General features: G+C 35.4%; 1 protein-coding gene across 3 annotated transcripts in view; it reads right to left on the bottom strand.

The window, feature by feature from the left end:
* Positions 1 to 3,308: 3,308 nt before the first annotated feature.
* Positions 3,309 to 12,556, bottom strand: part of FAM174A (family with sequence similarity 174 member A) — a 37,495-nt gene continuing 28,247 nt past the window's right edge. Inside the window, exons 2-4 of one of the 3 annotated variants that reach the window (XR_006354237.1) lie at positions 10,492 to 10,626; positions 6,956 to 7,050; positions 3,309 to 4,145 (exon numbers count right to left, since the gene is read on the bottom strand). Coding sequence is in view for 2 of the 3 variants with exons in the window: in XM_043979658.1 (XP_043835593.1) it covers positions 4,142 to 4,145; positions 10,492 to 10,626 (139 nt within the window). In the remaining variant the exon portion in view is untranslated. Of the gene's footprint in view, positions 4,146 to 6,955; positions 7,051 to 10,487; positions 10,627 to 12,556 lie in introns of those variants that run through there. The other 2 variants (XM_043979658.1, XM_043979659.1) reach the window with 2 other exon arrangements.

Raw genomic sequence — 12,556 nt, 5'->3', positions numbered from 1 at the left:
CCTGCAAAAACAAACAAAAACAAAAAAACCCAAACACACAAAAAAACGAGGATGATGGTCATATGACTTGAACAATTGGACATATGTGAAAGATGTTAGGAAGGTGGAAATGACAAGACTTGGCAACTCCAGTTTTTCATATGCTTTTTAAACTATGACATTCAGAAATGAATTCAATGCTACATCCAGATATGGTTTCACCAATCTGGAGAGGAAAAAGAGGGACTATCAAGTTGGTATTCCTGGAAGATATGTCTCTCAATGTAGCCCAAAATTGAATGTCTAATCATCTCTCCATGATACCTTTTTAAAAAAAAAAAAGTTTTTCAATAAACACCATTGCCCCTCACCCCCCCCAAAAAAAACACTGAGGAAAGAAATAAAACCATCATAAAAATATGCATAGTTAAGAAAACATTTCTTTGTTGGCCATGTCCAAAATCGTATGTCTCATGCTACAGAGTCCATCACCTTTCTGCCAGGAGGTAGACAACACTTCATCCCTAGCCATCTGGAATTATAGTTGGTAACTGTTGATCAGGGTTCTTAAGTCTTTCAAAGTTATTCATTTTTGTAATGTTGTTATAGTATAAAACATTTTCTCAGCTCACTTCACTCTTTATTTGTTCATATAAGTCTTCTCAGATGTCTCTGAAATCATCCTTTTCATACACATTTTGTTCAGCCATTACCAAACTGATGGTCACTTCTTTAATTTCCAGTTCTTTGACACCAGAAAAAGAACTGCTATAAATACTTTTGTGTTTGTGTATTTTTTTCTTTCATTTCATTGAATTTCTTTCATTGAATTTTTCATGCAAACTGCTCTTTAATAACACTCCCCATATTATACTTACAAAGTTTTAAAAACTAAATCTAAATTTATCCCTATTATATTTCATGTAATTAGTTTCAGTCTAATGCTCAAGCCGTCAAAATTATCCAGTATGTGAGCTATTTTATGTGGTTTGTGTCATTTGCAAATTTTAATTATATTTCATCTATGTCTTTATTCAGGTCACTAATTTTAAAAAAGCAAAGGATAAATCATAATATCAGGAACACTATAGGAAACTTTCTGCCAAGCTAACATTAAACCATTAATGACTCAGTCTGACCAATCATTTTCAAATCTACCTCTCTAATCATTATCCTTTCACTTTTGAACAAGAATAACACAGTATGCTTTGTTAATCTAGATTCTTCCTCTCTGTAAATGTACACTAACATATGCATGCATGCGCATGCAGGTGTGTATAGGTTTGTGTATATATATATATGTATGTGTATGTATATACACACACACACAGTCACACAAAAGCTACTTCATTAACCTGTCACTGACATCTCTTTTCCAACCTATTTGCAGATGCACATACAAATATGTATATATACAATTCCCCTCATCGTCAGCTAGTGATTGTCAAAAAAAAAAAAGAAAAGAAAAAAGAAAATAAGGTGAGCATGATCCGTTCTTGTTGAAGGCAAGTTGGTTCTTTGTAATCACCAATTTCTCTTCTAGATGTTCACTACCCTTCCCTTTAATGAACTTTAATGACTATAATGTTTACAGGAATCCAAGTCAGGCATACTGGCCTTGTGCTATCTAGGCTTGATTCTCTTACCAAATCAAAGGTAGAGCTTCAGAAAGATCCGGAATCATTAAGACGTTCAATATGAGGAGGAAGCATTCAGCTGCATTAATGCTCTTAAGTAGAAACAGCTGCATGTTCTCCAAGAAATTAACAAGAAATTAAATTAACAAGCATTGACAGGTGTCAATCACATGTAATCCAAGAGGGTCAGAGGAAGAAAAGCACAGTATTTGGTATTCGCTACTGAAGGATCCTTAGGTGGCTATTGACTGATAATAGCAATAGAGAGTTCTCATGGAAACTTTGAGAAACTCATCATTTTCTGTATCTGAAGATGCGTTTCAACTGAGTTGAGTGAATTGAATTCATTGAGGGTTCTTCAGATGAGGAATCTAAGAAAATTAAGGTGACTTGCCTGAGGTCATATAGGTAGTAAGCATCAGAGGCAGGGTAACAACCCAGGACCTCTGAATTCAGACTCATTGCTCTTTATTCCATAGCACATTGTTGCCTCATTTTCTAGTACAAATGTCATTCTCTTTCAGAGAGAAAACAGAAGTTAAGGATTTAGCAGCTGTGTCTTTTGTTGTCAGATAATATACTAATTCTTGACACTCCCAAGCAGTATTCTAATTCCTTCTTTGATCTTTTTCTTCCCCCAGTGCAGGAAAAATGGAGCAACAAACAAAAAAAGAAAACCACTTTCTTGTGGCTCTCCTCTCCAGGTTCAGTTCATTCTGAGCTTTAGTACTCTTGACACTAATTTTTAAAGGGTCATTCCCACACTCATATTCATCCTCTTAGAATCCATGTTACTTGATGAATTCCCTCTGTATTCATATTGGTCTTTATAGACAATTTATAGACAATTTCTCCCTTTCCTACTTATTAGAATGATTTCCCTTGGCATCTTAAGACTATCAGTCCTACAACTTTCCTATCCTACCTGTGCTGACTTTCCATGGAGATTTTCTATGTATAGGATATTATTTATCCTTTTTTGAAACCCTTTGGAATCTACTTTCCCCAAATTTAGAGTGCTGTCACCTTGGGAAGTTGTTCACTTATTCCAGGGTTTCTAGTACTCATAACGTCTAAAATGCCTGTTGATTCTGTGGCAAATATTCAAATTATCACAATCAAGTCCTATTTTACTCTTCCCCAGGCTTTCTACTGGTTTCACTTGGACTTACTAAAAGCTACTTCACTAACCTGTTACTGAGAACAGTTTTCTACTCTATTTGCACTCCTTCAAAAAACATTCATTTGCCATCTCTCAATTGTATGGCTGGCTGCTCATTCCCTGGCATTGTTTCAACATCAGTGAGAGGTACCACAGTGCAGCAGATTTATGTCCTGGCCTCAAAGGCAGGAAAACTTGGGTTCAGATTCCAGTGCTGATACTTACTACCAGTGTAGCCTTGTCTCAGTTTCTGGGGATAATATCTAATGGGCATACTAATTAATAGCCATTATGGAATATCTATGTATATATGAAAAATCATATAACATATAATAGATACTTCATGGTGTTGCTGTGAGACTGAAATGAGATAATCTGTGCAAAATGTTTTGCAAATTTCAAAATAATAGATAAATGCCAATGATCACTACACTACAGCCTCTAACCTTTACCATTTTTGCAATTATCTGTTTTTTACTGTAGTATATGAAATTGAATTTGACTACACATGTAGAAAAAACACATGGTGGTAAATCTTTGAAATTTAATGGTTTTTTAAAATATCTTAAGTCTAAAAATTTTTTTTAAAGTCTTTGAAATGAATATCTTACATACATCCAGGTTTATGAAACTATAGAATTATATACGACAGCAATGTTAGTAATATGTAACACTCACAAAACTTCTTGAAACCAGGAGAAATACATATTATTGAAATAATACCATAGAATTTTTAAAGTTATTTTGGAAATAAGCTTTTATCTTCAAATTACACTGCCTTTCATATTCCTTTTAGAACACTTGAAACCTTTTAAAATCACATTTATTGCTTTGCATACAATAGTTCATATAGTTATATAGTTTAAAAAATACTCAAAAACAAAGCAATACATCTGGCATTTCCCCCCAAAAATGGGAAATACATTTTGTTGGAGAAAAAAAAATTAAATTATATTAGAGAATTTGTACTTCAGTGGGTAGTTACAATTGATAATTACTTAAACATTACACCAGCAAAACAATTAACAATAGCTGATTAGCATATAAACAGAAACTGTTCACCACATTATGGCAAGCAGGAAAGAAAACAAAGTTGAAAAAACTCTATTTTAATGGTAATTTTCAAGTAGATTTCTATTTTACTGCATTTTTTTTTCAGATTTGAGCTCTTTAATAGAACATTCCTATATATACAAAGATGCAACAAACTGATACAGTATTTATTTCAACAACAAATTAAAGGTCATAATATATATAACTTAAATACACCCCATGCTGTGACTGATATTAGCTTTTTATTCCTTAATCATAAGCTTCTTTCTTCGATGTTCACCAATGAAGTTCTCTCATTAAAGGCACATTCTTATCTGCAACCAAAAAAAGTAGATAATAATATTTAAATACTCCCTCTTACTCATTTAAGTATCTTTCTATAACTTCACAAAGTTTTAGTGGAGATGGGAAGAGAAAAATGAAATTAGATAATCAGTTATCCATCTAGGAAATTTAAGTAATTATATGTACTACTATTATTTTTATCAATTTTATCAAATGCAATCATTTTGATATATATCTTAAGGCAAAGATACATTTTACCTACATATTTTTAAAATTTTTCTCTTTTATTCAGTTTATTTTTTCTGAACAGATATTTTATATATTAACAAGTAATAGAACATTATTTAAGAAATTTTAGCTATGTAACCAATTATAGTAAAAAGCAGATTTTTGTTGCTTCAAATTTCAATGGGTGAGGTTTATAGGAATAACTAACAACAATAATGACAATAATTGCACTTTACAATTTTAACCTACTTTCTAGACCTTTCAAGAATTATATTGAAAAGTATCTTCTAGGTAATGATTGTTTTCTTGTAATGACTTTTAATATTCTTACAGGATTGTTTTATGGGCTTATCAGTGGTTGGATATCTTCTTCCTACCTGTTTGGTATTGGAAAAATACTATTCCTAAAACTGAATTTGCCTAAAATGATAAATTTGTTGGATCCTATGTTTTCATAATCTTAGCCGTTGTCAGAGAAGCAATATATCCTAGCAACAGACTTGAAATTAGAACTGTTTGAATCCTGAGATGTTTATGTGCCAAAGAGAAATTAGTAAATCAATAAGCAGCCACTGGGAAAACAGAGATAGCAAAAGACAGTCATTGTTCTCAAGTAACTCACACCCTAATGGGGGAAATTATATGAAAACAATTATGCACAAATAACCTATATACAGGATAAGTTGGAGATAATCAAATGAAGCAACTAGCATTAAGGGGGTATGAAGGAAGGCTTTTTGCAAAAGATGGGATTTTGGCTGGGACTTGATGAAAGCCAAGGAAGTCATGAGGTGGGGATAGGGAGGGAGAGTAGTCCAGGCCTGGGGCACATTGGAATCTGGAAATGGAGTGTCTTGTGTGAGGAACAGCAAGGAGGCCAGTCATAAGAACACACAGTACTGGAGAGTGAATCCGATATAAGAAGACTGGAAAGGTGGAAGAAGCTAGATTGTGAAGGGCTTTGAATGCCAAAGGATTTTATAATTGATACTGGAGGTAATAGGGAGTTGAAGCTTATTGAATGGGAGCTGACATGGCCATTCCACTTTGCATCTTCAGTCCTACCTGGTTTTAACTATAGGAACAAGATGTTACACCCAGGTGCTCATCACTTCTAATCTAATTAGCATGTTATTAACTCAGGCCTAGATTGATATTACCTCCTTCAAGCTTCCCTTCTACTGGAGGGCTGGAGGGTGGAGTACCAAAATTCTCTTATTGCCTTCCAATATAGAGGACAGAAACCAGATTCTCAAGCTCATTCTGCTTTGCATCTGCTGGTCTACCTGGGTTCAACCACATGGAACAAGATGGCCCTGTGCTCCTGCTTTCTTTTCTTGCTTCTTTTTGTATATTGCCTCTCACCCCCTTTAGATTATAAGCTACTTGAGGGTAGCAACTATGTTTTTCTTAATTCTGTCCCCAGTGCCTGGAACATAATAGACACATAATAAATATTTATTGGATTATTGGATTGGATGGACACATCTTTGACAGTTGAGTGGAAGATGAAGTAGAATGAAGAGATACTTGAAGCAGGGAGACCAACCAGCAGGTTATTGCAATACACCAGGCACAAGGCACTGAAGCAAATGGTAGCAATGTCCTAACATCCAGAAAAGAGAACTGTGGATTATGAATGCAGATTGAACCATACTGTTTCTGCTTTTAGACTGATTTTTCCCCTTCTTTTTTTGAGGTTTTTCCCTTGTGCTTTGATTCTTCTTTCACAAGATGACTAATGGAGAAATATGTTTAATGTGATTGTACATATATAACATATATCAGACTGCTTTCCATCTTGGGGAGGAGGGACGGAAGGAGGGTGGGAGAAAGATTTAGAACTAAATATCCTATGAATAGAAATGTTGAAAACTATCCTTATATGTAACTGAAAAATAATAAAATACTGAAGCTTAAACAAAAAAATATAAAAGTGAGCATTTTCTAGTGCTTTAGCACTTGCAAAGTAAAAAAAAAAACAAAGAACATAATAGGAACATAATAAATATTTATTGGATTACTGGATTGGATGGCCACATCTTTGACAGTTGAGTGGAAGATGGAGTAGAATGAAGAGATAGTTGAAGCAGGGAGATCAACCAGCAGGTTATTGCAATAGACTAGGCACAAGGTACTGAAATAAATAACAGCAATATCATAGAAGAAAAAGGGGCATATATGAGAGTTCAAAAGGTAAAATCAACAGGACATGGTGACAGGCTGGAGATGGGGAGGTGAAAGTGAAGGTTCCAAGATGATGCCTAAGTTGCAATCCTGGGTGAACAGGAGGATGGTGGTGTCCCTAACGATGATAGGGAAGTTGGGAAGATGTGAAGATTCAGGGGAAAGGACCGTGAGCTCACTTTTTGGACATGCTGCATTTAAGATATCTATACAAGGTTCAGTTTGAGATATCTAAATAGACAACTGGCAATAGGAATCTGAAGTTTAGGAGAAAAGAAAAGTTTGGACTGGAGAAGTAGATCTGAACACTACCAGTATAGGGATGATAACTGAAGTCATGGAAACTGCTGCAATCACCAAGTGAAATGGTATGGAAGGAGAAGAGGAAAGGGTGGCCCAGGACAGAAGCTTGGAGGATACCTACCTTCAGTGGACTGGAAGAAGATTCAGCAAAGGAGACTGAGAAGGACTGGTCAGACAGGTAGGAGGAGAACCAGGATACAGGAATATCACCAAAACCTAGAGAGACAGGGGTATTAAGGAGAAAGTGATCGAAAATCACAAAGCCTGCAAAGAGTTCAAGAAGGATAATGATCAGAAAACAAGGCCATTAAATTGAGAGATTCTCGATAACCTTGGAGAGAACAATTTTAGATGAATGATGGGGTTGAAAGGGAGACTACAGAGTCATGAGTGTGAGAAGAAAGCAAGCAGAGGCAGGCATTATAGAAAGCCTTCTCAAGGTGTTTAGTCCCCCCAAAAAGAGGAGAGACATGAGATGGTAGCTAGTGGGAATGGACTTGGATCAAGTGAGGGTTTTTGAGGATAGGAAAAATCATAGGCATGTTTGTAAACAGCTAGGAGACAAGGAGAGAGTGAAGAAAAGTGAGAATATAAGGAATATGAAGAAGATAATCTGCTGGGCAAGATGGAATGGGATAGGATCACTCGTGCATGCAGAAGCATTTGGTTTTGTAAGAAGGGCAACCTCTTCAGATGAAGGCAGTAGATAGTAGATTGCAATGTTTGAAGGCAGAGATGGTAGAAAAAGGCATCTTAATAATGTGAAATGAGGAACAAGAAAGAAGAGAGAGCTCTGGGAGAATGGCCTCAATTTTTAATGTGAATCAGGCTCTCAAATCATGGGAGGAGGAAAAAGGAGTCATGGAAGGTTTGAGGAAGGATGAAATGGTCTGGATGAGTGGCTAAGTATAAAACAATGGCGTTAGCACAGTGAGGGACCAGTGGAGGCTATCTAACATAAATTTGTAGTGAACTCATTTGGAAGATTTTCATGATTTTCTCCAGCTTTGTTATGCAGCACATGTGTAGGAGCAAAGGTGGCAGATGATGGTAGAGATTCAAGACCGAGTCTTGGCAGATAAAGATCAGTCACGGGGACAGTGTAGAAATGAACTGGTTCCTAGAAAATCAAGAAGGCGAAGGAAAGAAAGCATACTTAGTGGAGGTATGATGGTTTGGGAAAGAACTGAGGGGTGGAATAAGAGGTCATGATGAGGAAGGATGAGGTTTGTAGTTTTAAAGCAGAGGGAGGGGTTAAATGACAATGAGCTGTGGTCAGATATGGGTATTTCAGCGTTTATGAACATGACAAAATGTTGCATTACAGGTGATGGTCAGACCAAGGGGAGAACCATTTTCATGTGTAGCTGAAGCAGGGTGGAGGAGCAGGTTAAGTTGAAGCACTGTGAGGTATAGTATGAGGGCCGGAGTTAAGAAGGAAAGACTGTGAGCCTGGCACTACACTCATTAAGGAAAGAAGAGAATGTCTTGGAGATCTGTGTGCAACAGTTAACAGAATTTTAATTTGATACTGACTATGGACTGAATGAACCTCAAAGCAGGAAAGGTTACTGAATGATGGTGGTAGACAGAGAAACTGGAAAAGCACTAGTTTCCTTATCTGTAAAGGGTGACAATAATATTGCATATTAAAGGGTTTTTTGAAATGAAACAAATATTTGAAGAGTTTTTGTGGATGATTCTTAACACCCTAATGGCACTCAGAGCTCTTCAAGTCATGGAGAGGGAGTACAGTATGGTAGAGAGCCTGGGAGTCAAGATTTCCCCTCTGACATACCTTGGCTGTGACCCTGGCTTAGGCACTTCATTCTCACTCCACCCAACCCTAGCCCCACCCCACCAGGGAACTATTTAAGGTTAGAAATTGCAAACCAGGACACAGTTAGCACTGGTAAAAGGAATTCCTTGGTGGAGCTTTGCTTATCTCAGTGAAATGACAGAGTTGGCCCTCTAATTTTTTGTTTGGTTGCTCAGTTCTATCATACTCCACTGTATCCCAATCCATATGAAAGAATTTCTGTGAAAATCAGGTATCTTGCTATAAAAACAATGATGATAATAACAGCAATAATAATGTCAGCAACAACAATAAGAACAGAGACAGCAATATCCTTCAGAGGTGCAGGAAAATATGTATGAGGGGATAGAAATCTATTATATTATTCTTATGTCATCCTTTCAAATGATTATTGATATTAAGAACTCTTGTTAAAATATTAATTATATTTTCAATGAAATTTTCTTGATGGGTTTTCATATTATTAGTTATCTAATAAGGGAAGGGTGCTTTTTATAAAATGCTCAAAATATTTTTTTTATTCATTGCAAATTCTATATTTCAAATTAGTGTTAAAAACCCAACAATTTTGGTATGCCATTAACTTATTCAGGACCGAGAGAAAGTAAAGTAATGTAATATAGTTTAAAAGATAATTTGCAGAGCTAAAAACTACTTATTCTGATAATATAAGTCCATCAAATAAGCTATTAATTAACTCATTAACTTTAGTATTCTTATTTACTGAAAATAATCAGAAGGCCTTTCAATCCATTTTTTACAGCTGTCATTGGGATTGTCATTTGTGCATTTTTTGCCATAAAGATTTTTATACTGTGAAACATAGGTTTGAATGACACTGAAAAAGTAATATTTAACATACACAATAGGATTTTAAGCAATATATACATATATATGTATATAAGAGATTGGTTGACTATATATTATTCTTTGTTTTGATTGAAAGCAGATTTATATGGGTATTTATGATTTGGTAGCCCCTTTGATAATACTCTCATTGGTCCATGTAACTTAAGTTTAAAAAAAAAATAACTGCTTTTCTTTAATTATATAACTAAAACTTTAATTTAACCTAGCATTCCTCTCAGATTATACTCAATTAACAAACTTAATCTATAATATATTTTTGAGCATGGGAAGACATCATTTAATTTTTTCACCAGTAAATTTTATGGGAATAAATGGATTACAGATAGAATTCTATTTTTTGATAGGTTTGTTGGAATATTATAATGGTTCCACTGCATTCAGATTTCTTTTCTTTTTTTTTTTTTTGGTGAGGCAATTGGGGTTAAGTGATTTGCCCAAGGTCACACAGCTAATAAGTGTTAAGTGTCTGAGGCCAGATTTGAACTCAAGTACTCCTGACTCCAGAGCCAGTGCTCTATCCACTTTGCCACCTAGCTGCCCCTGCATTCAGATTTCTTAAAAACACAACTCTAATGCTCAATTATGCACATATAGACTAATAGATGTGTGGTATTTACTTTTTTTTAATGAACTATCTGGTTTTTATCTCAGTTATCCTCACAACAGCCTTGCCAGATAAGCAAAACACAACCAATATTTATAAACACTTTTGTTTTAGAGGAGTCTTCCTATATAACTCAATATTTGTGTATATGTGTACATGTGTGTACACGTACACACACACACACACACACACACACACACACATGCAGTATATATAACAAAGCGATTTTAGCATTAAAGACTGATGGAAAGGCAGTTAAAATAGCCAAATCAGAAAGAGCTGGCTATTAGGAAGATAATATAATAAAATTATTCTCTTTGTAATATTTTATCTAGTATATCATAAAGTGTGAATTTTTCTTTACCTTCGGGGATGATTGGCATCAAACAAAGTTGTATCATCATCATCATCATCTTGTTCTAAAGGTGTTAATTCCATATTTTCCAGATTTGTGTCCAAAACTCCATATCTTCGTGTCTTTCTATTTCTTCTTCTCATTCTAACAAAAATACATGTTAAAAAAACAGTTTTAATAAAGAGAAATTACATTTTTGGAAGGTCCTCATTTGATAGTGACTTAAAATACCTATTTAGTTGAAATTCATATTACCTTCCACCATACACATATCTAGTGATACCCTACAAATGCTATGTTCTTTCATTTTGAAGTGGTATATTTAGTATTTATTCTGTGCTGGGATTTTCTCAAAAATACTGAACTTGAAAAATAATGACAATTTAAGGAAATGAATATATGCTTTAAGAACTGCTGAAGAAATGGGTCCATACATGATGCCCTTTAAGTAATAATTAATTGAAAATTGGAGTGATTTGAATACTCCCAACTAAGGAGAATAAGCTGTGGAAAAATCGGGTTGATCAGTCCTAGAACAATCAGAAAGGAAAAAAGAAATAAAATTACTTTTACATAAGAGCATGAACATGTCAATATTTTTATGTAGGTAGACTGGTATAGGGTGAAAAGGGGGAGAAGTTAAGAATTTAAAAGGACGAGTTCTATGGTTAGAGGTTAAAGACATTGTAATTTTTAAAAAGATGGCAGGAACTCACATAGCTTTTTTTTTAAGAAGCCCAGGCCTAGTTCCCTATTAAAAAAGAAATGATATGGGGCAGTGTTAAGTCAGAAGTTTTCTCCTTGAGAAGCTAAAGGACAGACACACCTAAAAGAAGTAAGGGGAAATAAGTCCATTACCTATGGTTCCTGCCTGAGCTGTGCTAGCAGACAGAGATAACTCCAGAAGTCAGGACCACCACCCCTCATTAAGCCTTTCCCATTCCACCCCTCTTTCAAGCTTTCCCCACCCGCAAGAGGAACTTTCCATTGTCAGGTGGTCACCCCATCTATCCTGTATAAAAACTTTGGCCTCTTTTCCATTCTGGGAGGAGAATGTTTCTAAGCCATCTCCTTCCCTGGAGTCAAAGTTTTCAACTTCCCTCTCAGTCACTTTTTCTAGTGCCCAAATAAAAAACATTTTATTCTAATTGGATTGTATGCCAGAGATGCAATTTTTTACAGAGGAATATCTAAGGATTCCCACCACCTATTTCCCCCATGACAGTTACAACCTTTATCAGGGAGAAGTATAACACCAATCAACCTAAGAGAATAAACAATTATGCTTATCTTGGCTACTGACTCAAAAAAAAAGCTGCTTGAGGAGGATGTCATAAGAGGATATCTAAAATGGGTCAGCAAAAAGTTGTAACTAAAATCACTGTAGAGAATAAGACAGAAATATCAGTGAGGCTTGCAGAAAATCCCAATTGTGACAATATAGTTACTGATCTGCCACAATGGAGAAGCCACCATGAGAGAATTCTCTGCCAGCCCTAATTCATTCTCCACTTTAGCACTCCTGACACTGTTCAAATGTCAGACAAGACTTAGAGTCTTGAGATGCAACCCGGGAATCCTTTGTTATCTAATGTTCCTTTGTAAATTGGTAAATTCTGTCTATACCTACACTGGTAGTTCTCCTTTTTCCTGTTCATTGAAATCATTTCTCTTTAGATCATCAGAATTTCATATTTGAGTTTCCTGCCTGTGCTCAGATGGCTTTTTCTTTAAGGATTTTAATCTACAAAATCCTACCTATTCATCCTCTGAATCTAATCTCCCAAAGGCTTGGGGGACAGCAGACTATGCTCAGCTCTTTTTGTCCATTATAACAAATTCGAGGAGCGAGTGGACACTTTTCTGCGAGATTCTCATCATTTAAAGCCCAGCAGCCATTTCCTCCTTGTTAGGGAGAATAATTCCCCTTTGTTGGCTCCTTTAGTTTTAGGAGGAAATTATCCCTAAGTGAAGTAAACAAAACAAAATGATAGTAATTAAAGCTGAATCAATAAGAAAGGAATACCGCAAAAGGCTTATGAGTAACATCGGAAAGCTGATAGACATAAGCTGA

The sequence above is a fragment of the Dromiciops gliroides genome, chromosome 1, assembly GCF_019393635.1.
Source record: "Dromiciops gliroides isolate mDroGli1 chromosome 1, mDroGli1.pri, whole genome shotgun sequence".
In the NCBI taxonomy this organism is placed as follows: Eukaryota; Metazoa; Chordata; class Mammalia; order Microbiotheria; family Microbiotheriidae; genus Dromiciops; species Dromiciops gliroides.
This window is presented reverse-complemented; position numbering and strand designations above follow the sequence as displayed.